This window comes from Drosophila biarmipes, chromosome 2R (genome assembly GCF_025231255.1).
Source record: "Drosophila biarmipes strain raj3 chromosome 2R, RU_DBia_V1.1, whole genome shotgun sequence".
Classification (NCBI taxonomy): domain Eukaryota; kingdom Metazoa; phylum Arthropoda; class Insecta; order Diptera; family Drosophilidae; genus Drosophila; species Drosophila biarmipes.
Window position 1 is genome coordinate 17293572 of NC_066615.1, and position 25043 is coordinate 17318614.

At 42.8% G+C, this 25043-nt stretch overlaps 4 protein-coding genes across 10 annotated transcripts; 1 reads left to right on the forward strand and 3 right to left on the reverse strand.

Moving 5' to 3' along the window:
- Positions 1-4453: 4453 nt before the first annotated feature.
- On the reverse strand, positions 4454-5531 carry LOC108036269 (involucrin). The gene has a single exon (XM_017112280.3). The coding sequence runs from the start codon at positions 5498-5500 to the stop codon at positions 4598-4600; it is 903 nt and encodes a 300-aa protein (XP_016967769.1). The 5' UTR covers positions 5501-5531; the 3' UTR covers positions 4454-4597.
- A 243-nt stretch (positions 5532-5774) lies between these two features.
- On the reverse strand, positions 5775-8614 carry LOC108036652 (elongator complex protein 2). The gene is made up of 6 exons (XM_017112932.3): positions 8384-8614; positions 7537-8320; positions 6922-7479; positions 6556-6859; positions 5991-6488; positions 5775-5926 (listed from the first exon to the last, which is right to left on the reverse strand). Exons 1-6 carry the CDS (start codon positions 8504-8506, stop codon positions 5812-5814), a joined length of 2382 nt encoding a protein of 793 aa, XP_016968421.1. The 5' UTR covers positions 8507-8614; the 3' UTR covers positions 5775-5811.
- Positions 8615-8954: 340 nt separating this feature from the next.
- LOC108036456 (ARF GTPase-activating protein Git) lies at positions 8955-12707 on the forward strand. The gene is made up of 8 exons (XM_017112620.3): positions 8955-9053; positions 9242-10141; positions 10374-10530; positions 10597-10682; positions 10744-11016; positions 11383-11573; positions 11644-12040; positions 12333-12707. Exons 2-8 carry the CDS (start codon positions 9266-9268, stop codon positions 12534-12536), a joined length of 2184 nt encoding a protein of 727 aa, XP_016968109.1. The 5' UTR covers positions 8955-9053; positions 9242-9265; the 3' UTR covers positions 12537-12707.
- Positions 12660-24225, reverse strand: LOC108036454 (mannosylglucosyl-3-phosphoglycerate phosphatase). 7 transcript variants are annotated; one of them, XM_017112616.3, is made up of 11 exons: positions 24038-24225; positions 21563-21673; positions 17691-17904; positions 16824-17439; positions 16668-16754; positions 15697-16260; positions 15032-15546; positions 14252-14491; positions 14095-14190; positions 13960-14030; positions 12660-13878 (listed from the first exon to the last, which is right to left on the reverse strand). In XM_017112616.3, exons 3-11 carry the CDS (start codon positions 17892-17894, stop codon positions 13818-13820), a joined length of 2454 nt encoding a protein of 817 aa, XP_016968105.1. In that variant the 5' UTR covers positions 17895-17904; positions 21563-21673; positions 24038-24225; the 3' UTR covers positions 12660-13817. The 7 variants fall into 7 exon arrangements, with proteins under 7 accessions (XP_016968105.1, XP_016968106.1, XP_050743190.1 ...); XM_017112617.3 differs by having other exon boundaries at positions 17691-17907; XM_050887233.1 differs by lacking the exon at positions 24038-24225 and adding an exon at positions 22315-22400 and having other exon boundaries at positions 17691-17907.
- Between the last annotated feature and the right edge of the window lie 818 nt (positions 24226-25043).

Sequence of the window (25043 nt, forward strand, 5' to 3'; positions counted from 1 at the left end):
GATACTGATACTAGTAATAGATTTTTATGCAATTCATCTGTAATTTAAGGATTGACATTTAACATTTTTCCTTAGAATGGGTGCTTAAAAATACCATTAACAGAGGTCAGTTCCGTCAAAAAAGATGCATGCAGCATGCAAATAGTATAATTCCATGGCGAAATAAAAATTATGGCTGCAATGCATTACAGATGTCCCGCCGAATGGCATTTCGGGAGCAGCAGGCATATTGATAAAAAACATGGAGTTGTCGGCGGGCAGGAAAAGTGTCCGAAAAGCGAAATGAAAGCGCCGAGCAATAAGGGAAATCGTAACTGCTGGAAAAATGACCTGTGGCTCTTGTATTCAGGGCCATTTTCCTGCGGTGGTGCGGTCGCTTCGGTGGCTTGGGGGGACATCAGTGGTGTGATGGTGAGGTTGAGAGGTGATGATGGCGCTGTTTTTTGCTGTTGACAGAGCACAAAAACGTTTGCTCTTTCATTTTTTTCGGCGCAAATTTACAACTGCAATCAGGGAGTGTTGAAAATGGCCGAAAGCGATTCGTGCTTAAAACAATCGAAATTGTTTTCAATGCCATTCAGCAAACACAAATAGCACGTGCATTTAAATGGGCATCAAAAGTGGCGCCCAAACATCAGACGATTCATCCGAAATTCAGGCTCTGTTTCACTGTCAAGAGCAGTTGACTAAACGCTCAAAATCCCTCTGTATAATTATCTTTTTGCAGTTATGAACACAAATGTAGGTACTTCTAGATATGCAGTTTCCGTGTTGCACCTACCGGAAAAAGTCTGGAAAAACGATTCGTTTTTGGCTTTAGTTCCGAGTTCTGCCTACTTTTTTGATTACTTTTTTGGGTAGCTGCAATTTGCAAGTGGCAAACAGTTGTTACCAATTTTTTTGTTTTCCCCCTTTTTTTTGACTCACTTTTTCTGTCTGGTTTGCTTGCAGCACACGTAATTAAAAATTCATCATACGCCACGTTGACTGCGGCCAAAAAACGTACAAAAAACCGGGGAGATAAAGCAAGGGCATAAAAACACGCCGTGCGGGGGAGCAGCTAAATGAACTTCAAACTTTTTACAGCAAAACTAATTGGAAAACAATTAAGGTTTACCAACTTTCAAAGACTCTGCAGACAAATGAAAACGGGACTAGCCCGCTAAATTGGGCAAAATTGGACTACAGGTTTGTATTACAAAATATATATACATTCAAAATCCACAATATTGCGCGCTTTTGTGGGTTATTTTGCGATTTGCGGCAACTTTCAACTTGCTACTTTTACCAGTTTTTCCTGTTGTCTTGTTAAACTTGCCCCTTTTCCTTGCCAACGCCATTACAGAAGCAAACAAAACTATGGGAATCCTGCAGGATTCCTGGAAACGGGAGTACAGCTTGGTCCAGGTAATTGAAAAACTTTGGAAACGCTTGGGCTTTTGGGCTTAGCAGGCCGAAAGTTTTCGATTCGAAGTTTCGCTTGTTTTGCTTGTTGCAACGTCAAATGCTCCAAAAAAGCAGTGCTTTTCGTGGCTTAATCAATTGGCGATTTAAAATTGGGCCAGCAAGACCAGCACTCCACATCGAAGTGGGCCAAACGCGCTGCTCAATGCGCATCAATTGGCTTTGCCGCAGTTTTTGGCTTCAGCCATGGCGATGGCTGTTCGGCAGCTTCCGGCTTTCAGGCAGTTCCCCGCATGCATGTCCGTGCACGTCGCGTGCGTGCTGCCAGAAAAAACGGAAATGCACAAATCATGGAGCGCGCGCCATTGTTGTTGGCGCAGTGAAAACGGAAATACGCGCGAAACATATGTGCGGGTGTGTTGGTTCTTGGGGGTGTGGGTGTGGTCGTGTGTGGATTTCAAAGGGGCAGCAATTGTGACAGCGAAAGGCGGGGCAAAAATATGGATATGCCTGGCATAAGCTGCCCCTCTGGAATAATTAATTTGCTAAGGTTTTCGGGAGATGATGACCAGCACAGGGGAAGCATCAACAGAGTTACTGCGGTGAAGATTGTAAACAGTTTCTGGGATAACAGCACTGATGCATACGAACTTTTAGAACTTTACAACACTAGCTTATAAAACCATTATTTTGCAACACTAGTTGTAACAACATTATTACCATTATAAAAACATTTTGGAAATTATAACAAATTCACTTATTTCTGTTCATTGTTTTTTTAAAACAATTATAATAATGGTAAAGAAAAGAAAATAAATAAAAGAAAATAAAATAAAATATACTTAAACTACCCAAAAATGTTTTAAAAAATTGGTTTATTTTTTAATAGGTAAAACCACTGTTTAATAGACAAATAGTTTTTGAAGAAAATGGTTTATTAAAAAGTAGTTAATATCTCTTAATAATCTTTACCTTAGCTGACATCTCTTAAATAATGATATACAACCCTTTGAATGTCCCTTTTAATAAATTTTTGCTAAACTATTTAAAGAAAAACTCATTTACATAATATCCTAAGTAAACTCTTCTTTTTTCTCTGTGTTTCGTTTTTATTTATTCCCAGACCGTTAAAGGTGAGCAGGAAATTTTGAAGCACCTGCATCATAATGTTGCGTCCTAATCCTCCGACCGGATTCTCAGATATCACATTTTTCCTTAGAAGCATCGTAGTTTCCATGATATTGAAGCGGTTTTGTTTTGTTGCAGCAGAGGGAAGATTGGACGTCAAGTTAAACAAAAAACTATGGCAGGCAAACAGAAAGCGCAACCCAAGCGAAATCCACTACTGACACACATGCAAACGAATGGGAGGGGCAGGATGTAGGATGCATCCTTTAGGATGCAGGATGTATGATGCTGGAATCTGGATGCTGGATACTGGGTTCTGGATGTGGTGCTGCTGGGGAGGGGGAGAATATATGTGTTTACACATGTTATGGCTAGAATGGCTTCAGTTTCCACTGCTCCAGTGGCTGTCAGCAACTCTTGGGCACGTTCGCTGCAATTGAAACTTAAACTTTTTCCGCAGAATGCAAAATTGTTGCAGCAATAACAAATGGCGGGGCTAAGAAAATAAATAAAGTGCGGAATAATGCCACAGCACAATGCGAGTTGAACAAAAGTTTCTGGTGCAAATGCATGAATGTATGGATTTTTGTGTGCAACTTTCAGCGGAAGCGGAAACGCGTGTAGCGCCATTGCAATGGCCGCTCTGTTTGCCAATATTTGAGTCAAAATAAAACGCGTGCGAAAACCAAGGCACTGGTAATTATTTCTCCTACTTGCTTTAAATATTTTTATTAAAACTAAGCTATTATAAATAATAGTATATTTTAATATTGATATATATACAAGATTATAAAGCCGTAAAGTCAATAAATTGATTTAGGATAAATACCATAGATAAAATACAATTTGAATCCCTCAGATTAAAAAACTACTTTATTTCATAGGGATAAACTAATTTTATTATTAGTTAAATAAAAAATACTAATTAGTAAACATATTTTAAAATATTCTTTGAAACTTATTCCACGGATTTTAAATTATCGGTAGGAAGAAAATTACAACTTATAATATTTTTCTATACCAAGAAATAGAAATATAAAGGTATTTAAAGGTAAAGGATTGCAAATCATCGTTAACAATAATATTTCTAGGGAAAGAATAAGATCCAAGAAATATAAATATTTATTTATTCCAAGTTGCGAAGAAACTTTCTTTAAGCTACTGGGTTGAAAACCACTTCAAAGGCAATTTGTTCAGGTGTAATCCCCGAAATAAAGCAATCAGGTGGCGAATTTTTTCCCAATTTTTCCCATCAGCACGGTGCGGTGTGAAAGAGCGTCGAAGGAAGCCCCGGATCCATCGAGCTGCGAGCTGCGAGCCGCGAACCGGGAGCCATGGGGCCGGAATGGCACTTCCCCACGGGATACTGCCAGTCTCTGAATAGGTGCGAGGACAATCGACCTCCGACGTGGCCTAAATGCAATTCAATAGTTAACTTTCTACCCCATTGTGGCGAACGGAACAATGCAGATTTATGCGCTTATCTATGTGGCGGCTTGGTTCAACGACACTCCATTCGCCCGCGAAGAAGATACAGATACAGAGATGGAGTTATATAGATATAGAAGTGGAGTTTGTAGACTGCACGAAAACATAATTAAAGTGCCAGCGAAAGATGGCCGCCAGCCAATTAACCGCTCCGCTCCACCACCATCTCCAACCCGAACAACTTTGGACAACAATGGTGTGCTGCAGCTGAAGCTGAGGCGGGAAGCCAATGGCAATCATAAAGTCAGTTGGAGCACGGAAATTGCAAGCTGCGGTTTAAAAGGTGGCACGCTCTGGCCATAACTCAGCACCCGGCGGCACTCCGGACTCCGGACTGCTACCTTCCCCCTGCTGATCCCGGCCAGAGCTGCTGTCTTGGCCCAAAAACTATGCAGCACCAGCTAAACGGAAATTGCAAACTGCGGCTCCTTGTGCTCACTGGCTCGACCATTTTTATTTATTTCGCATTTTACAAGCACCTTGGAACGACGACGCGCCCGTGTGAAAACGCTCTCCCTTTGTAATTATACATATTTAATGCCCTTGGTTATACGGATACATTTTCGGGTCAGCCGCTCTATTGGCGCAGGTTGGGGTTGAGGTGCTGGAGCTGGTTCTGCAGATAGGAGATAGGGCTATTCTCCTGAGCCTCCTGGTGATGATCGGCGGAGACCTCGAACTCGTTGTGTTGGGGCTTGTGCTCCACTGGCTTCACACCCAGTGAAACCAAATGTCCCTGGGCAGAGTTTTCCTGGTGATGGTTCGGGGCGGAATGTTGCTCCTTAATCTCAACCTCCACCAAGTGGGGACGAGTCTGTACTAAGGGCTTGATTTCCAGCTCCACCTGATGGTTTGGCGAGGACTGTTGCTCCTTGATCTCCACCTCCAAGTGCTGGGGACGATTTTGCTCCACTGGCCTTGTTCCCAGAGAAACCAAATGGCCCTGGGCAGAGTTCTGCTGGTGCTGTTGCTTGATCTCCAGCTCCAGGTGTTGAGGAGGCTTCTGTTCCACGGGCTTGATTTCCAGCTCCACCTGATGATTGGGGGAAGAGTGTTGCTCCTTGATCTCCACCTCCAAGTGCTGAGGACGATTCTGCTCCACTGGCTTTACCCCCAGAGAAACCAAATGCCCCTGTTCAGAGTTTTGTTGGTGCTGCTTGATCTCGAACTCCAGGTGCTGGGGAGGCTTCTGTGCCTGCTCCACCTGATGATTGGGATACATGTTTGGGTGCTGTAGCTGGTTCGCAACCTCCAGAGGCTTAACCTCAGCGGATGCCTCTTCCATTTCAACCTGGTTGTTCCACACAGAGCTGTGATGTTGTGGCTGGAACTCCATTTGCTGCGGCTTTTGACCCGGTGGACGCACCTGTGCGAATATATGCGCATACTGGTCATGGTCACGTACTGGCTTTGGCATCACCCTTAGAGGAGGAGCTGCCAAAACCGTGCCGATCAGTGCCAAAACAATAGCTGCCTTCATCTTGTATCTCTTTAAACAGACTGTGAATCCAGCCACATTAACACTCCACTTAAATACCCGAACAATGTGCTGGCATCGCCAATATTTCGCAGCTAATTAGGTGTCAATAACATGTTATCATGGCACGTAAAACAGAAGCCCAAGGGAGAATCCCAAAGCCAGCAAATTGCCAGAGATTAGATAGCGACATTCAGATAAATCAGGCGAGACGTGAAGAGACCCATCCCATTTGCCACTTCCATGTCTGCAGCTGACTTCTAATTAAACACAGCGATTGGAGTTAATGAGGCTAGTTTAATGCAATGTCAGACTCATGTGAGCTTTATGTCGTAGATGCGCACCAAATGATCCTCGCCGCAACTCGCCAGCTGGAGTTGACTGCCAGGTCGGAACTGCAGTCGCCGAACGGTGAGATGATGAGCTTGGCTAGGAGTTTAAAAAGGAATAATTAATAAAATGAAATATAAATAGTATAGAATATAAAAGTCACCTCCTATTCAAATCCCTGAGCAATTTCCACTCTCCCCTTGCCAACTGATATATCTTTATCAGACCGCTTTCCGTGCCCAAGGCCAGAATGTATGTGTCATCAGTTCCGATCATATAGTTACTGGAAAAAGCCACAGCCGTGATAGACGCATTTTTAAGCTCCAGAACTCCGGTCGCCTGCCAGCCATTAAGCGAAGATTCTTTGCAGTCCTCTCCTTTTTTCCATGCCACCACTTTCCCATCTCTTGAGCTGGTCGCAAAGAACTGCCCGTCGTGCGACCAATCACAAGACCAAATGATGCGTGTGTGTACGCCATTGGATTTGTCTGTGCTGGCCACCAGTTGATAGCCCACGGAGGAGTCCTGCCTCTCGTAGAGACACCAGCGACGATCCCGGGAGACGGAGAGCAGGTAACGCGCATCGGGGGAAAAGCTCAGCTGGGTGACCGTCAACTGGTGGCCACTCAGCTTCTGCAGCTGCTTCCAGTTCGAGGGGTTCCTAAAAGTGGGAAAATGATATAAAGTTCCTTGAAGACATTTCATGTTCTGTCATGCCATCTACCCACCATAGTATTATCTGAGCATGCTCGGCATTGCTGGCCTTGCAAGTGGAGGCCAAGACAGAACCATCTGCTGTGGCGGCCAATGCAAAGATTTCGTAACCATGGCCATAAAGCTTTTGCAGCTCGGGCCAAAGCGTATTCTGCATTAAAGTCTCCTCCTGCGGTGGAGTTTCCAAAGTAATCGGAACAAAGTAGTTATCGGGATACTCATCTTTGCCCTTGCTGGATGACTCTTGGTCGGCTTCCACTTTGTAGACAGCCTTGTTGGACAGACCAAGAGAAGGCACAGAGGCTCCTTTGGGCAGAGCTAACAAATGGAACAAATTAAAATAAATTAAATAAGATAACTAAAGTCAGCAGCTAACTTACAATCCAGAAGGGCATCTCCAGTCTCATCTTTCTTTATACCGCTAATGTGTCGAAAGTTTTCAATGAAGTTCGCTGGTGCCTGAAAGGTGCGTACAATCTTTTCCTCGGCGCCACTGGCGAATTTATAGCGCGATAGCAAAGCCAAGGCCTGCATGTCATAACCATGAACCTGTGGACGCGCCAGTTCGTGCCAGGTGGGATTGGTTTCAGCCTGCAGCCAGGGAGCATGCAGTCGTGTTGTTTGATCCGCTGAGACGGTCATCAAGTAGGCGCCATCATGTTCCCAGGCCAGATCCCTCACCTCGCCGTAGTGACCGCCCACAATGACATTGGAGGTCCAGAGTTGCGGGCGTTCCGGATCCTGATTCCAAATGTGAAAGCCACCCTGGTAGCTGTGGGCCATGATCGAGTGCCCGTCGCCGGAGAATTTGCCGCCAAAGAAGCCCATCGAGTTGCCGCCTACTTCGCCGACGCGCACTTGCTCCAGCCAAACGCCCTGCTCCGTGGGGGCCCAAACGATGAGGGTCTTGTCAATGGAGGCGGAGAGAAGGCGTAGTTCTGCAAAGTACGCGAGAATTAACACAGTTTTTGGGTAGTTATAAGCAGATAGCCTACCCTGTTCTTCGGTCTTGTGCCAGTGCACGCCATAGATCCAACCCTCGTGGCCATATAGAACCGATTCCAGGCTGACTGCATACCAGGCCTCTCTGCCCAGCTGCAGTATCTTCTCCTCCACCTTTATCTCGGCGTCGTTCTCGCTTATTTGCAGCAGATCGATGCGATTCTCTTGCATTTGCTCCTCACTTCGCGGCGCAATCCTCCAGAGTCGAATGAAGTTGTCCTGCGAACCGCTGGCCAGCAGCAGATCTCCGCCATCGTCGATAAAGTCCAGCCCGCGCACCCAATCCTCGTGGCCAGAGAGCTTGTGGACGCGTTGGAACTGCAGGCCCAGTGAATCGCCACCACCTGTGGCCTCCAGTTGCTCTGTCCACAGCGAAACCGATTCGTCATCGCCACTGAAGGCCAGCAGGACATTATTGCTCTTCGGCAGCAGCTTCAGGCGCAGGGAGAAGCAGAATCCTCCAGCTAGGTTTATGGTTTGGAAACACACACAAGTGTCCTCCTGGAGAGACCACAATTTGATGGTGCTATCTGCTGCGGCGGTGGCCAGCAGCCAGGAGCCATCCTGCCGACGCACTCCATCCACTGCATTGACACCGCTTGTGTGTCCTTTCAAGGGGATGCTTTTGGTGGCTCCCGTTTCACCTAGCTCCCAGAAAATCGCATTTGCATCATCGCCACCGGAGATGAGTTTGCCATGATCCAACCACTTGACGGTGTTTACCCGCTTTGTGTGCTCGACCAGGGTGAACAGGATCTTGGCCGAGTTGCCTTGGTACTACAAAAATCAATAAATTGTTGAATATATAACATAGTTTAGTTATAAGACTTGATCAGCCACCTTTGGATCCATTATAGCTAAGGCATTGCAGGCTCCATAGGCAATCCAGCCATTGGGGCCCCAATCCGCGCATTCCGTGCAGCGATTGCAGGCCACCGAGGTGTACAGATTCTCCACCTGCATATTATCTTACTTTATGTCCTGTTTTAAGCCTTAATTACAATTAAAACACAATTAAAAGTCGGCGAAATTTGTTTTGTTTTTGCACATGTGCTCCAAAAACTGCAGTGCTTGTCAAACTGTCGCAGCTGTTGATAAACATATGTTTATTTTGGCCTAGAGCAAGCGAGACAACTATATGTTCCAGACAGAGTTGCCAGACCGCTGGAAATGGGTGTGACCATAAAATAGCTCTAAAATATCTGGCAAGGCTTGTGTAAAATGGTCAAAGTTTTTAAGGTTTCTTTTGGTTTTTTAAGCTTGTAAAGCATTTTAAAAAGTATTATTTTAAAATGCAAAACTTTTTTCTCTTATTTCAAGCCTTAAAGTTTGACACAGCATCATTTAAATACATAGCAATAAACAATTACCACCTTACCACTTTGAATCTGGCGCTTTGCCAGTACCACCACCTGGTCACATTGGCTGGCAGTGGAAAAATAAAACAACTGGGAAAAAGGCATCCGATTCACAAATGTTTTCTGCTGCAGCTCTCGGCGTTTAATTAAAAGTAATTTTCCTAATTGGTGTCCAGGGGTGAGCCCCAGCCGCTGGCATTTGACCTTTGGCAGCCGGGCGCTTCGGCCTCCCCATCGGAGCAGAGCGCAGTTTGCAACTGACTCACGAAGGAGACGGAAGCCACTTGAGTTTTTCCGAGTTTTCAACTTCGCTGTTCTATTTTTTGTTTTCACCCCGCAGACTGTGAGCATCTTGGAATGCTGAATGTGTTTCGCCAGCAGCATCATCGAAGCGCACAGGAAGTTATTTATAGCGCCGCCGGATTTGGATCATCCCGATCCAGCCACGCCCACGATTTCCAACCGAATCAAGATGCCGAGGGGGAAATCCCGCCTGCAGACCGAGGTTTGCGGCGATTGTGGAGCTGGTGATCCCTCCTGGGCGAGCATCAACCGGGGCATCCTCCTCTGCGCCGACTGCTGCTCCGTGCATCGAAGTCTGGGCAGGCACATCTCCATAGTGAAATCCCTGCGCCAGGGAAACTGGGAACCATCAGTGCTCAACTTTGTCAACTCCCTGAATGCCCATGGAGCGAATAGCGTTTGGGAGCACCATCTGCTGGATGGCAGTAGTGGTTCGGCGGGCGGCAAGCACCTGCCCCGCTGGCGCAAGCCCTCGCCCAAGGATCCACTGCATCCAACCAAATCGGATTTCATCAAGGCCAAGCATGTGAATCTCACATTTGTGCTGAAGCCCAGTCTGCAAGACGATGACGATGGCAATGGCTCCGTGGGCAGCTTGGAGCAAGAACTGAGCCGACAACTCCATGCCAGCGTGAGGACCAGCAATCTGGAGACCTCGCTGCGTTTCCTGGTTCAGGGCGCAGATCCCAATTACTATCACGAGGACAAGCTATCCACGCCACTGCACATGGCAGCCAAGTTTGGCCAAGCATCGCAGATCGAGATGCTGCTCATCTATGGCGCCGATGTGAACGCCTTGGATGGCAATGGGATGACGCCGCTGGAGCTGGCCAGGGCCAATAATCACAACACCATCGCCGAGAGACTGCTGGAGGCTATGTACGATGTTACGGACAGGATTATCACCTTCCTGGGCGGCAAGAAACCAGATCATGCGGTGAGTGAAGGGATCAGATAAAGACTTCTTTGCGTGAAATCTACCTGGCGGAAGCTATTTTTGGTTTCAAAAGCCATTTAAATTTAATCCTTGATCATTAAACTGTAGTGCATCATGGAGTCCTTAATAATGAGTAATTATAATATTTATTGCTAGCTAAAACTTTATCTTCACCCATTAACTCGTATTAATACCCAACTAAATCATAAAAAAACTACATTTTTCAACCCAGAGTGGCCGCCACATGATTATACCGGATGCCAATGGGGCCGACATAAGCGAGCAGCTGAAGATTGCCCGCGGAAAGCTGCAACTCGTGCCAAATAAGATGTTTGAGGAGCTGGTCATGGACCTCTACGACGAGGTGGACAGACGCGAGTGCGAAGCCAGTGAGTAGCATTAAAAAAAAACACATTTCTTTAAACAAAACTAAACATATTCTAATAAAATTGCAGTCTGGTCGACGAGTACCCTCAACGCTGATCATGCAACTGTGCCATTTTTACCGGCTAATCCATTTTTGAGCGCCACGCGCAATCAGGTTAGACCTTGCTGTCCACGAAAGATTCAAATCGTTATTCATTTACATGATTTCGCCACAGGGTCGTCAGAAATTGGCACGCTTCAATCGCGCCGAGTTCACTGGTCTGTTGACCGATGTGCTTGTCGACGCCATGAGACGGCAGAATATGGCCAATCTGCGCCCATTGGATGCCCCAGTGCCGGGGCATCAGTCACTGCAATCGCTGCCGTATGCCAACAACTCAATGTTCGAGCAGGGCGGTCACGATCCAAATCTGTCGGACGACGAGCCCATCTACGATCCGGTGGCCAGCGACGATGACTATGCGCCAGTGCCGCCAATGGCCCAGCAGGTAAACCTAATGCGGCAAAAGATACTCAAGCTGAACAATAGCTTCGGCTAGAGAAGCGTAAGCCAAGACTGACTCTTAGACACCCCGTGCTGTAACCATTGTGTTCATCCGTAGGCCAGGGCATTATAGCTCCCTGATTTTAGGCAATCCTGTCGTTACCCAATGGTAGAAATCCACATGTAGACCATAAGCCTCAATAAAACTAGCTCATAATTGTGAAAATGTAGTTTGAATCTGAGTAGATTTCCTGTGATATGTCTGCTTTCCTTTATTTAAGTTTCTGTTGTATTTTATAGTTTGTACATATTTAGTTTTACTTAATTTATTGATTTATTTATATTGTTTATTATTATTTATTTTGCTTAGGCCATTGTGCATACGCCGCCGCGAAATGCGAATTCGCAAAACGAAATGGAAACGCTGCGCAAACAGCTCAGCGATTACAAGTCGGAGATCAATCAGCTGAAGAACGTGGTGCAGATGCTGTCCAGCGAGAACTCGCAGCTCAAGTCGAAGTTCTCGAGTGCCTCCAACAACAGCGTCTACGATGAGCCACTGTGAGAGTTTTCTTTTGCATTTTCTTCACTTTTATTTTTATGATTTACTTTTAATTTCCTTTTGCTTTAGACGCATTGATCTTAGCCTGAGTAGTCCCGATACGGAGCACGAGCCCCTGTCGCTGCCTGAAGGAGGCACCACCAATGTGGAGAGCGGCTCCTCGAATGACTCCTCCAATCAGTCGACCATCAAGCGGCCAGCCAGCATGTACGAACGTCGTCTGGTGCCCAACGTGGCCAAGGGGCAGACGGATATTCGGAATACCACCAGTATGTACCAAATGGCTGGCGATGGCAAGCCTTTCGGTGAGGAGGTCAAAGTGCGCTCCGACTTGGTCACTCGCTGTCTGAAGGAGCTAATCAGGGCCATGCAGCCAGTGCCGGAGGATCAGAAGCAGTCGATTGCCCCACATGGAGAGTTTATACGCAACGCCGTGACTGATTTAATTGCTCTATATGCTAACTTGGTAAGATTAACTAATAATTCTAGGGGGTATTTCCTCTATATACATCCTTGAATCTACTATATATATATGTCGAATTTTTGAAATAGGGTTTACATTTTTTTATATTTTATAAACTTCTTGCCTTCCCTTGCCTTAAAAAATTAAAATTTTTGAAATTAGCCACACAAATTTTGAGATTTGAAACTGACCACATAGATAAGAGCGTTATGCGATACCTCTTTGTAAGGGACGTATATAGGGATCCCAATCATTCTTTATATGGGTGACTGATGGATATTACAATAAATTTTAGCCCCCCAATGCCAGTGACCCCACCCGCGAAACCCTCAAGCTGCTGACCCGCCAGAACATACTCATCCAGCACGAGTGCGAGAACCTGCAGAAGGCCATCGAGGCGGACGACAAGCAGGCCATACAGAAGAACACCTTGGAGGTGCGCGACTGCGCCTTCCACATCGCCAGTGCCATAAAGACCTTGGTGCTGCAGTTCTACTGAGGAGTCCTCGACGACACAAACGACCTAGAAGTTTAACTTGCCCCCATTTGAAGTATTAACCAACCACTTTAGTGCCCCGCTGACTAACCAACGTGCTTCCGCCAATTAAAGTAAAACAGTGTCCCCATTTACATATAGTTTATGTATTTAATAAATGTTTACATAAATCAATGTACTTTGTTCAATATACACAAAATGCGTTCTTCTACGGGCTGACTAACCCATTGCAAAATAGTTTGAAAGTGTTGAAGAAGGTATTCGAAGGTGTTGAAAGACGTACGATATCTATATATATATACTATTTATGGGTCCTCTATAATTTTAATAATCAGGTGCATTTTGGGCCTGTATATTGTTCACTTTAGTTAACTGTACGTTCTAAGCATGGACAATCAGTTAAGCACGGAGTACATATATGTATGTGGCTTCCTCTACTTATTGTTTAACTTTGTGTAATTGCGTGGGTAGCTTTGTTTGCCTTTTGTTACTAAGCTTTTGTCTCTGATTTCCGGCCGGTCGTCAGTTGTTCGCAATCAGATTGCCATTCCTATGGACAAATAAACACTCTGGCATTTCTTTCTGGTGGTGTGCAAAAGTTCAAGGAACTGTTTGAGTTTAAAGCATTTATCCATGTGTTTAGCACGTTCTCTAAAAAATAATATATGCTGCTCTGCTCTGTGTTCAAGCGCTCCAAAAGTGTCCATAAAAATATACGTATGCCATGTAGGTGCATTGTCTAAAATATTGCTTTACATTCACTTTACATCTTGGCTTGGCTCTTGCGTTTGCTAGTCCTCCTTGTTGTCGTCGTCCAGTGTTTTATCTCATTTTGCATACAACCTATAGTGTTTGATTGCGTTGGTGGACTCTGGATCTATAAATCAACTATTTGGAATATCTAGGGGAGAATCTCAAAGCTCGGCTCAAACTCTGTTTTTTTTTTCTGCTTTATCTAGATCACAAAACATAGGGGCTGCTCGGTAATTACCATATAATAATCAGTTGGTTGTGTAAATCAGTTTATCTAACTAAAGGTAAATTAAACTAGCGGTAAGCTTTAGGTACACGTACTCACTACATACACATACATCATATACAATATCAAATATCAAGTTCATGTTCACACATCTCGGGGGGAAAGTCTTACAAACGTTCAGAACGAAACTTAGCCGGGAAAATGACAACAAACGGTAACAGATACAGGACTCGATCCCGCAGATCTGTCGACTAACTAGCTACCTAAAGGGTATATCTTCGCTTTGCTTTGTGCCTAAACCCTATTCAAATGTTTCTCTCCACATCGGAGCCTGCCCTTAAATCAAGTTGTCTAACTTTTTTGTAACTAGAATAAAACGAAAAAGAAATAAAAAATACAAAAATTAAATGCAAATTGTGAATTAAGTGGCTTTCGGTAGTTCTTTACTCGTCCTCAGCCTCGGTGATGGTGGAATTCATGATGTGCGTCTCCTTTTTGAACAGCAGCTGTCGATAATGCTGTGGGACAAAGAATTTCTTGGCTCATCAATGGGTTCAATCCAATGATTTTCAATTATCCCACCTCTTCGTTTTGTATCATGACGATACGGTGCTCCAATTGTGGCGCCAAATCGCAGGTGGACTGCTCCAGGTCATCCAAGGAGGCCCGTCGCAGCATCTATAAAGGATAGAATCATCAAAACTGGAACCCTATATTATTTTTAACCATTTTTGCATACCTTCTGGGAATTGCCATGCGTCAAGTCCATCGACTTGTTGTGATGACCCACGGACAGCTTGCGGATGGGGGATGGTCCATCCAGATCCATGCTATCCAGGCACTGGACCAAGCTGTGCCTGCGGGAAAGTGTGACCAGCGACTGTCTGTGCTTTGTGTTCTGGCCACACTTCCGCGAATTTATGGCCTTGAAGTGGTTCTGCAGCGTGATTCCCAACTCTGGACAGGCGTCATCATCCATCTGAAAGTTAGAAGAGATTATTATCTAAGCTTAATTCTGTAAAAACATCCCTTGATATTAAAGATAGCTTAGTAAATATTTCCAAAACAAATACATTAACTATCAAAACTATACAAATATCTTTAAACAGGTTTTAAAAAACATGTTTTCAAAAACACTTAGATCAAACGTTTTTAGGTCCGAAATTAGAATATTTAAAAATATATTTTAATAGACTTTAAAAAACATGTTTTTAGAATTACTTGATTAAAATATTTTTAAAGTCAAAATTTAGTATATTTTTCAAAAACTATCTATGTACTATCTACCATATTTTTAAATATACTGCAGACTAACTATATCTTGTTAGTCTTAAATAAATATTCTGAGTTTCAGATATGTAGTAAATTAATAGGTATTGTCTAACGTATCTTTAAAGATATTCTTAAAATACTTTTAAAAACTTATGTTTTGTAGCATATTAAATGATCAAGGATACTCGTAGGGTTAGAGCTTACAAATATAACTTATACAACAGCTAAAAAGGAAAAAAGGACTCACCAGCACAGTGGCATCCTTGAACATTGTATAGCCATCGCAGCCCATGAAGATGTAGCTCTTGACGCACAGCTTGTAGGTCTGTTCCAGGTTAAGGTACTCATCGCCCACCTGGATTAACTGCGGATCGATGCGTTTGCCGGGCGCTGCCTGTGGATTGAAGGCGAAGCTGATGCCCGACACTTGCGGAAATCGGCCCTCCAGCTTTGGATACGCTGACACACCGTTCTCCAGGGCCTTCCACAGAACCTCACCCTTGACCTCGAGCAGGATCAGAGGATCCCGCATGGGTATGACATTGACCAGATCGCCCATGGTGAAGGCACCCACCGGATGCACGCGATCCGAGCGGAAAGTGCCTCCATTCAGGATGACCACATCGGCACCGACGGCGGCCAGCACCACATCGCACACCCAGTTTCCCAGATTCGTCTCCTGGGTCCGCACTCGCGAGAAACGGCCATCCAACTCCACGCTGAACACGCCCATCACATCCGACAGCTTGCTCTCGATGAACTCTGCAAGAATAAAATGGCATTGAGTATCGGTTCCAGATATTAGTTTTATTAAAAGATAATATTATCGATGGATTGTGATATGGAAAACTCATATAATTGAGGTTTCAATGGCACCCGATTTCATTTTTACTTATTGTTCTACCCACTTACTGGCATACTTGGAGAGCTCCTGCTTCAGTTCCGGATCCTCTGGAATCTTGGCCGTCACATCGAAGCACTTGACGTCCGTGGTGAAGTGCTCCCGGTTGGCGGCATCCCGTTCGATGGTGATCACCGAGAACTGCTGGAAGTCCGTGCCCGACTTGACGATCATCTTGCCATTGATCTCGGTCACCTCGCGCACGTGGTCATGGCCTCCGAGGATGATGTCGATGCCATTGCACTTCTCGGCCAGATTGATGTCGTTGGGGGTGCGCATGTGGGTGAGGGCGATGATGAGGTCACAGCCCTCGTTCCTTAGCTCGCGGGCCAGCTTGTTTCCCGCCTCCACGTAGTCGATGTAGGTCACCTCGTTGGGATCGATGGTGGGCAGGGTCTCCAGCCACTCCCGCTCCACCAGGCCAATCAGTCCGATGGATATCTGGTTGTGCAGTATGAAGTGCGAGATCTTGCCGCCGCCCAGGGGACGACCGGTCTCGTTGTCCACCACGTTGGACATGAGCCAGGGGAAGTCCGTCTGCTTTATCAGCTTCACCAGTACGTCCAAGCCGTGATCTGGAATGGATAGTCGTTTGGGAAATATTTAGGTTAGAATTTATATTTAATTTAAGGACTTTAAACTTGGCGTTTTATAAGAAATCTATTTTTTAATTGCCATAAAATGGAACGTTTTCTCATTCGCACATTAACATTTAAATGAAAATTTGCTAGAAAAAAATGTAATGTAACAGTTTTAATTGAAAATTATAAATATAAATGAAGTTTAGTTCTAAAAAATGATAATATAATAACAAACAATTTTTAGTCCTCATTTTAAAAAAGTTCAGCTTTAACATATAACAATTTGAAGGTTAAAACCTAACCTAACCTAGTTTATGTAAATAAAACTTATATATTATGTTTTATGCCATCCAATGTTTTAAATTTTTGTTGTAAGTGTTTTTATACGTAAGGTAACATACCAAAATCGTGATTTCCAAAGACGGCACAGTGAGTTCCCACCGAATTGAGAACAGGAATCATCTGTTCGCCCTGGGTAAAGGTGCTCACTTTAATCAAAAACGAAATATTCTGATTAATTTATTTGAAATCCTTAAATACACATATCCAAAACCTACGCATGCTGGGCGAGAAGGCATCGCCGCTGAAGAGCACCAGGGGATTCAGATGGGCAAAGCTCTTGATGGCCGTGGCGAAACGAGCTGCACCGCCCACTGGTTCCGTCTCCGCCATGGACTCAATATTGTAGACATCGTTGTAGTGCAGAATGGTCAGCGGCTTGTCCTCGCCCTCGGTCATCTTGAGCAGCTTCTTGGTCTTCTCCAGCTGCGAGGATATCGATGTGGAGCGCCCGGTGAGGCCTTGTGTTATTACTCTCGATCCGGAAACGGAACCCGAGCCCGAACCTCGATGCCTGGGACTCTGGGGCTGGCTGACGGAGGCGTAGGCTCGTGTGGGTCTGGTCAGGACTTCCCTGGCATCCAGCGGCGTCAGCGATTGACTTCCTCCGGCGGCGGCGGTGGCGAATACTTCCTCGGGATCCTCTGGTCCAAATTGCAGCGTGGAACCACTCAGCGAGGCGGTGGCACTGGCCGGAGCAGCTGGCACTTCGCTGGAGGTGGGCGTGGTGGGTGTGGGCGTGCCCAGTGAAAGGTCCAGGGATCGGAAGTTTGGATTGCTGCTCTGCAGCATGGACAGCGTTCTTGTGCCGGCGTCTCGCACTTCAATGGAGGCCTGTAAAAGATGGATACATATTCATTAAGTAACTATGATCCTTTGAGGAAATATTCAATTGACCACATCGAAGGACTTCAGGGGCAACAGAAGAATCAGGCGGGTGGATGCAACACAAAAGCTTAAGGGGTGCAGGTATTTTTCTAGTTTTTTTTTTGATGGTGTAAAACACTGTGTGTTTTGTGTGTGCTAGGTAGTTCACATCAATACGGATCACATTTGTTGGATTCTTATTTGGGTGTGGACAGAACCTGCTTCAGCCAGCCCACCACATTGCCCATGGCGGCGGCTCCTCCCGAACGGCTGCCACCGGTCAAGTGGCTCAGGCGGCGAGTGGATCCATGGCCAGTGGGTGGTGGCGTTGTGGGCGGCACTCCTGATCCGGAAGCGGAACCCGATCCTGATGCTGCTCCTCCTCCTCCTCCTCCGCCGCCGTCGATTCCCGCATTGCTCATCCTACAGACGCTGCTTGAGTGGGGAAGATCGAAATGGAAATGGCACACAAGAGATTGATGATAGACTCCACTTGAGAGGTAGGCTTAATGGTTCCTTTTCAGGATCTGAATAATCAGCTATTGAAAAGCAATAAATTGTGAAAAAATCGCCTACAACCAAAATTAGCTTGGCTTAAATTATATTTTTAATAATAATAATGGACCTGTATTTACAGTAAAATATTATCGTTAAAAAAAAAAAAAAACAAAAAATAAATAATTTAAATGTGTTTAAGAGGATTATGTTGTACAATCATAACGCATTTGTTTTTTTAATAGTTTATAATCTAGTTTATGATCATGATATTTGTTGATAGGACTGCTCTATCTGTTCTGATGGTAACTAAATGTACCTTGCCAAAAAAACGTTTTCTAATGATTTTAGTATTTGAAAAAGTTATTTTATACATGCGACAAAAATCATATCTATTTAGATTGATAGACTATTTGTTAGGCACTCCGCTTCTAAACATAGCAATGAAAGTAAAGAACCGAATATGAAAGTATCTAGAAGGTTGCCTTTGTATCTTATTAATATGCCAAAGGGCTATTTAATATATTAACATATAACAAAAGAAGAAAAGGAGACGTGACGTACGTGTAAATTGCATTGCCTTATTTTTTCAGCTGCCAATGCTTACACTTGAGTCCCAGAAACAAGGCAGAATAAGGCGAACAATAAGCTGAGGTGTCAGATCGAGAAAATACATAGACACGGCTTTTGAGACAACTTACAAAACGCCTGGCAAACATCGAAAGCGGCTCAGACGCATTACCAATCAACTAATAACACACTCAAAAGGTGAGAAAATATTTCGTAATTTCGCGCTAAAAATAAAAACAAAGCAAGAACCGCGCCACTCGAAGTGCAAAGCACAAATGCGATTGCTCAAAAGCAAAATGAATATTCTTCGATGCAAAAAAATATAAAAATAAACAAAACAATGATAAGGCTGAGAGCATAAAAGTGCACAGAGAGGTTGGCGAGGAAAGTAAATAAATAGCGCAGAAGGAAATCGAAATCAATTTTGCAACAAAGTGGAATTTGCTCATGACCTACAGATGGAGGACCCCTTCATTATTTGCTCTTATAGCTAGTCTGCAAAATGCCCCATTAACTCAGGGTGAAGCAAAAGCAATCGGCAATAGAACGAGAGAGAGATTGAGACAAAGTATCTCACAGATACACCGTATCTCTAAAGAGAACTAGACAGCTCATTGGGGCGCATTGACATTGATAATGAAAGCAACAAGCAGGAATCATCAAAGCCATCTAAACAACACTCATACGCCACGTTGGCCGAGCGGAACAAGGTCAAATATGTTTGGTGCCCGCTGAACATCATCTTCAGGTCGCACATTAAGCCGATGGCAAAAGTTAAGCTGTGTACTCGTTCGGGACACGGGAAATGAATTGCAATTGGGGCCAGGAAATGCGCAGAAAATGGCAAATTGACATCCTGAAGGGCTGGCTGCAATTTCCAATAGCCTTACGTGACCAGAAGGTAGCCAGCTTTAACTGGCTTCAGTTGGCCGAACCAGACCGAACAATTGAAGGCAATCAGTCGACTATCGAATTATGCCCACCACACTTTGTTTTATTTATTGCCTCAATTAATTCCCGCCAAATCGAGTTATGTACACTGTTTATTTTCCCTTGCTGCCTATGTCAATGCCTCTGTTATGCTTTGTTTTGGTCCCGAATTTCCCTTCATTTGGATCTCCTGACCCGAACATTAATAATTTCATATTTTAGCTAAGTGCTGTTTACCCGGGAACCACATTTCAAACTGCATTAAATATGCTCGTCAAGCGTTCATGCAGAAAATGTTCGGTGAAATTTAACGGAATACAAAGTGGCAACCGCAAAATCTCATTTCGGAATTTGCGCAGACCAAACAAAAACCATAAATATTTGGTCGAACTTCGGTGAGCAAAGTTGCAGACACCCTCACTAAACTTTATTTCTTTTTTCCGGCTCACTACGAATTCTTGATTTTAGGGAGGGAAAAAGGACAATCTTATTACTCAAATCCCTAAATGTTTTAGGTAAGCGAATTTGTAAGAACTATTATATCAGAAAATCTGTAAAGATAATTTAAATAAGATATAATAATAATAATTTTCCTAACAATCTTTAACACATGAGATATATTACTTTTTCGGGTTACTTCCTAAGAAAAGTTATAGGTTTTATGTAATCTTAAGTTTGTCCCAGACGATCTATCTTAAAGTAGTATTTTAATATTGGATTAAAGCTAGAATATACATCATCTTCAGGTCTATTTTATTCGATTATATCTTTAACATCAGAACATCTATAATATAAGCTTTTTGTGCTTACATCCTTAAAGGAATTAATATGTTTCTCATATATATTTTAAAAATCTAGCACATACAAAGATTTAAAAACTGTAAAAAAAGTTTTTTTTATCTTAAGAAACTATTTATTTTATGTTATATGATATCTTTGGATATACCTTTAATACGAAATATTGGAAAACAATTTTAAAAACTTTTTTATTTTTGTGGTATGTTTTTAGGTTTTTATTGCTTCATGTTTAAATCCCACATTGAAAGGGTATCAATTTCAAAAATGAAATCAGACCGAAATGAAATATGCATTTGGACATGACAGCCCTGATTTACGAATGTGCAACAGTTGAAGTGGGTTCTGAAATGGGAGTAATCTGCTCAAGGGCGACCCTTTTTCGGGGCCAACCTCCTGGAAAAAAGGCTCCTGAATAATGTTTAAGCATTTTCACGTACTTAATACTGCCGCTAGCTCTGTTTTTGCCCTGATTTTTCCAGGAACTGGGATAGGGCTGAGTAGACAAGGGAAAGTCGGAAGGGAAAAACAATTGCAAGCAATCAATTGGTGAAATCAGGCATGCAATTCGAACGAGTGGTGCCTCACGGCCTTGACTTCTCGGCAAGGTAAGCTCAGGCAGGTGAGAGACACTCTAGGCAAGGGTTAAGGGTCAATTGGTGGGCTGAAGGCTGAAGGAAGGTCGAGTCTCGGCTGTCGACTGTCGGCTGTGAAGTGAGCAGAATTTCGCTTGGCTTGTTTTTCGACAAACCTAAGGACACGGCCAGTTAACCAGGACACACTCACTCGCTTTCTCATGCGGAAAAGTTACTTTCGCAACAGTTGGGCCAAAAGGTTGGGGGCATGTTCTTGGTTTATCGCCACAGAAGTTCATTAGCATATTACGTATACGTCCGATTGCCCTGCTATATTTTCATTTTGGGCCAAGGGGAAGCGGAAATGAAATGTGTAATGAGAAAAACGGAAACTCAAACAGCCACTCAGGAATAAATTATTAAGGGCATTTCAACAACACATATGCTTTCTATACAGGCTGCCAAGTAGCTTTATAAATAAACTTTACTATTATTATTATATAGGTTTTTTGGGAGTCAAATTTAGCTTTTTCAAAAGCACTTGCCCAACTATTTTAGCACCACTCTGGTAGCCTTGGCATTTAATTTAGATCAATAAGTGCAGCGGGCGAAAGTTTTAACAACTCTCCGCTGAGATACTCAACTGCCCCAAGTTCCACCCCTTTTAATTGCATAATTGATAATTTCACCTAACGGCCGCCAGTTACAGGCAGTTGTTTACTCACTTGCGTGTAAGGTTCAGTGGGTCCTCCCTGCTTTTCCTCCCTTTTTCCGGCGTAGAGGAAAGGTTGCCCAGCAACTGATTTTCGGGGCGGTCGTTGTGGGATGCAAGCAAACTGCAAAGGTAATAAAACTTGCTGATTTATTTAAGGGATCGGATGTAAGGACAGGTTAACTTTCTTTCCTAGAACTTACAATTTATAGTACCTAACTAAGTGACTACTAACTTTGTATCTTTAAGTTTTCTATAAGCTGAACTACTTTTACGGTCAAAGTTAAGATTGGAGTTCAGATATAGTACCGTTTGTATTAAAATATTAAATAAAATAAAAAGTTAGGATTTCCTGTGTTTTTATCAATTTAATTCCAATTTAATATTCTGGAAATTAGTAATAAAATACCAATGTATCCTCTCAACGTCAAATAGGTATTAGTAACTAAATAGAAAATATAATAATTTTTCAGTAATTTTATCTAAGACAACATATGCTCTACTTTATAGAAGTATGAATAAAGTGTAGTATCACTTTAGCAATATATAAAACCTAAAAGAATCCAACTAAGCCCGACTGTAGTTAGGTACTCAAGCACTTCCCCGCCAAGGTTTTACTACCTTACACTACTTTGGCGGTAAAAGCTGCAACAAACATTGATGGTCTATTTTTACCACCCTCCCCTGCGTTCTGGTTTCTTGTGGAGAGCAGCAAACAAGACGCCCATCAGCCCACCCCGCATGGTATGACAGCCCCACACGCACCTTCGCTTGACTTGACTGCCTTTTTATGGTGCTACACAAACTACACTATACAGCTCCACACTCCACACTTCTCCGATGACTGAAATTTCAAAGCCAAATATTCTATCACACTTGTTGTGGCTTTTTTGTTTAGCCAAGTGAAGGTCTTCAAGTATTTAGGAAGTCTATTGAAAACTTTTTGACCCGATTGTTTCAAGTTTTTAATTACTGAGCAATCTATCAAAACGCCTTTTAACATGTAAGACAATCAGGTTTAATTCCAAAAGTTACTCCTTAGGGCTGTTGCTTTCAACGTCAACTCTTCGATTGATGAGCCATCAATCAAAATAATTGAGAAATTTGTTTTAATAAGTGGATTGTTTTTAAAAGACTCTACTTAAAATGAAAGCAAAGATAGAAAAAAGCTTGGTAGGGAAGTCATTAATATAATTATTGAAGTCCCAACTTGCAAAATACTAATTACAAAATGTCTATATTTATTTAACGATCAGAACATGTACTATAAACTAGAAACCTAGTTTATGTGGTATTTATAAGGAAACTGTATTATGAATGAGCAAATAATTTAATAATAATATTTTTTTAATTAAAAGCCGAAATGACAGTCTGTTGATCTGTTTTTAAATACCTAATATTTGACAGACTTATCAAAAAAAAAAACTTTCAAAATATGTCATCTCGCTTGTTTGTTTTAAAATAGAAACAGATTTCGTAGTCCCCAAGGTCAAGCAGCCTAGAGAGGACCCCGAAATGCGGTCACACTCCTTGAGCGAGTGCCCAAGACCCACTTATCTGTTGCCAAGTTCAGAAGGCCCAAAACACGGCAAACATCAGCAAACACTTTTTCGCCAAGAGCGGCACTTGTTGTAAAAACAAATGGGGCGGGGGTGTTCCGGGGGTTAAGTTGGGGTATTTGAGGTCGAAATTCTCCAAATCAGCTGTGTCTGCGAGAGAGAGAGAGAGAGAGAGAGTGGTAGATGCTCTCGCCGGAGAGGAAGCTTTTTGCATGGGGGCTGCTTTTGGCGCTCCCAATATCTGTAATACTCCTCTCCGGACTCTCCTAATAAGCACGTTGTTTGGTAGCTGTTATTATTGTTTCGCTTCTTTTTTTTGCTGCTGTCTTTTAAGTTAATATTTTAGAACGTGTTGAGCGACGGGCTTTCGCACACCACGTCACACTCCCCGTGAACCCATCCGCATACGTATACACGTATTTATATCCCTGTGCCTGTGTGTGTATCATGCGTAATGTAATTCCATGGGGGTTACGAGTTTTGTACACTTGAACTTGCAGCTGTCCTCTGGCATGTAAAAATAAACTGTTTATGCAGTTAACTTTTGGGCCGTGCTTTCGTTACCCTCGATTTGGCCCCGAAATTTCCATCTATCATTAATAATTCAACACACACTCTCCTGTCTTGCGAAAATTATCATTTGCAATCATGCGAATTTCTCAATTGACATTTCCGCCGTATTAAAGTCTTTTTTTTACGGGGGTTAAAATAAATGCGGAAATTTCACACTCAATTGGAACGCACATCACATCACTTTCACTCTCTTTTAATAAAATCATCACTTTCAATTGAGCTGATTTAAATCAAATATAAACAGATTAAAGCTGATTAATCAATTAGCTCATTTAACACTGATAAGGAGGATTTCCCATTCATCACGATGGCTTACAAGTCGCTTTTTTATAACTCTATATGCAACTTAGACTTACAAAATGCTTCCCAAGATTTAAGTAATTCCTTGGAGCCAGTGAAAAAATGCTGAGCCTGCTAACTTTTTTCTTTTCTTGGTAAAAAATCTTCTGCGTAGCGAAGGAAATGGGTGCAGACGATCGAAACGCGGATATGGAAAACACCACCGTTCACATGGGAAGCAGAACTTTGACTGGCATCTTCCGCTTCTAGGTGAGCACGGTCGCGAAATAAGTCCAACATGTGGGAGAGCATGCGCCTGCCGAGAGAGCCGAACCACCAATGGGCCCCTAACAGAAAAGCTCCCCTAACATAACTGGCCAAAACCAATCCCTGAGCCAAGATCAGGTTTACAGAGACCGAGCTTTATAGCGCGGAAATCGATGGTAACCGAAATTCGAATCAAGACCGCCAAAAAATAAACCATCCTAACTCCACAGAAGTTAATAAACCTTCCAGTTATTAAAATATAGCATATCATAGTATAATATAATATGATATAATATAATATAATATTATATATCATAATAAAATATAATATAATAAACAATACATATATAAGAGTGATTCTTTGTGAAAAGTATCGAATTTTTCTTCATGGTCTCAAAACAATTTCTTTCATCACAAAAAATCCATTTGTCATAAATTAAAAAATGTTTAGTTGGCTAATAACTTTGAATTACACGATGTAAAAATGAATATAAAAAAAGGATTAGATTCTTTTTTTTTGCCAATAGTTAACAAATGAAGCCAAAACTTAAAAACAGTTATCAAAAGAGATTTACTAAAAGTTTGGATTTATAATATTAAAAAAAATTGAAATATTTGAACTTAGATATTTTTGAACGCCTTATAATGGTTGTTAATTTAGTACAAAAAATTCAATTTGATATCAAAAAATAAAAAATGAAAAATTCAGGTAAAAAAAGATACCATAACTGCCATAAATATTTATAATTTTATCACATAGATTAAGGCCATGCAAAAAATTTCAAATTAGCAATTTAAAAGCCACACTTGCTTCTC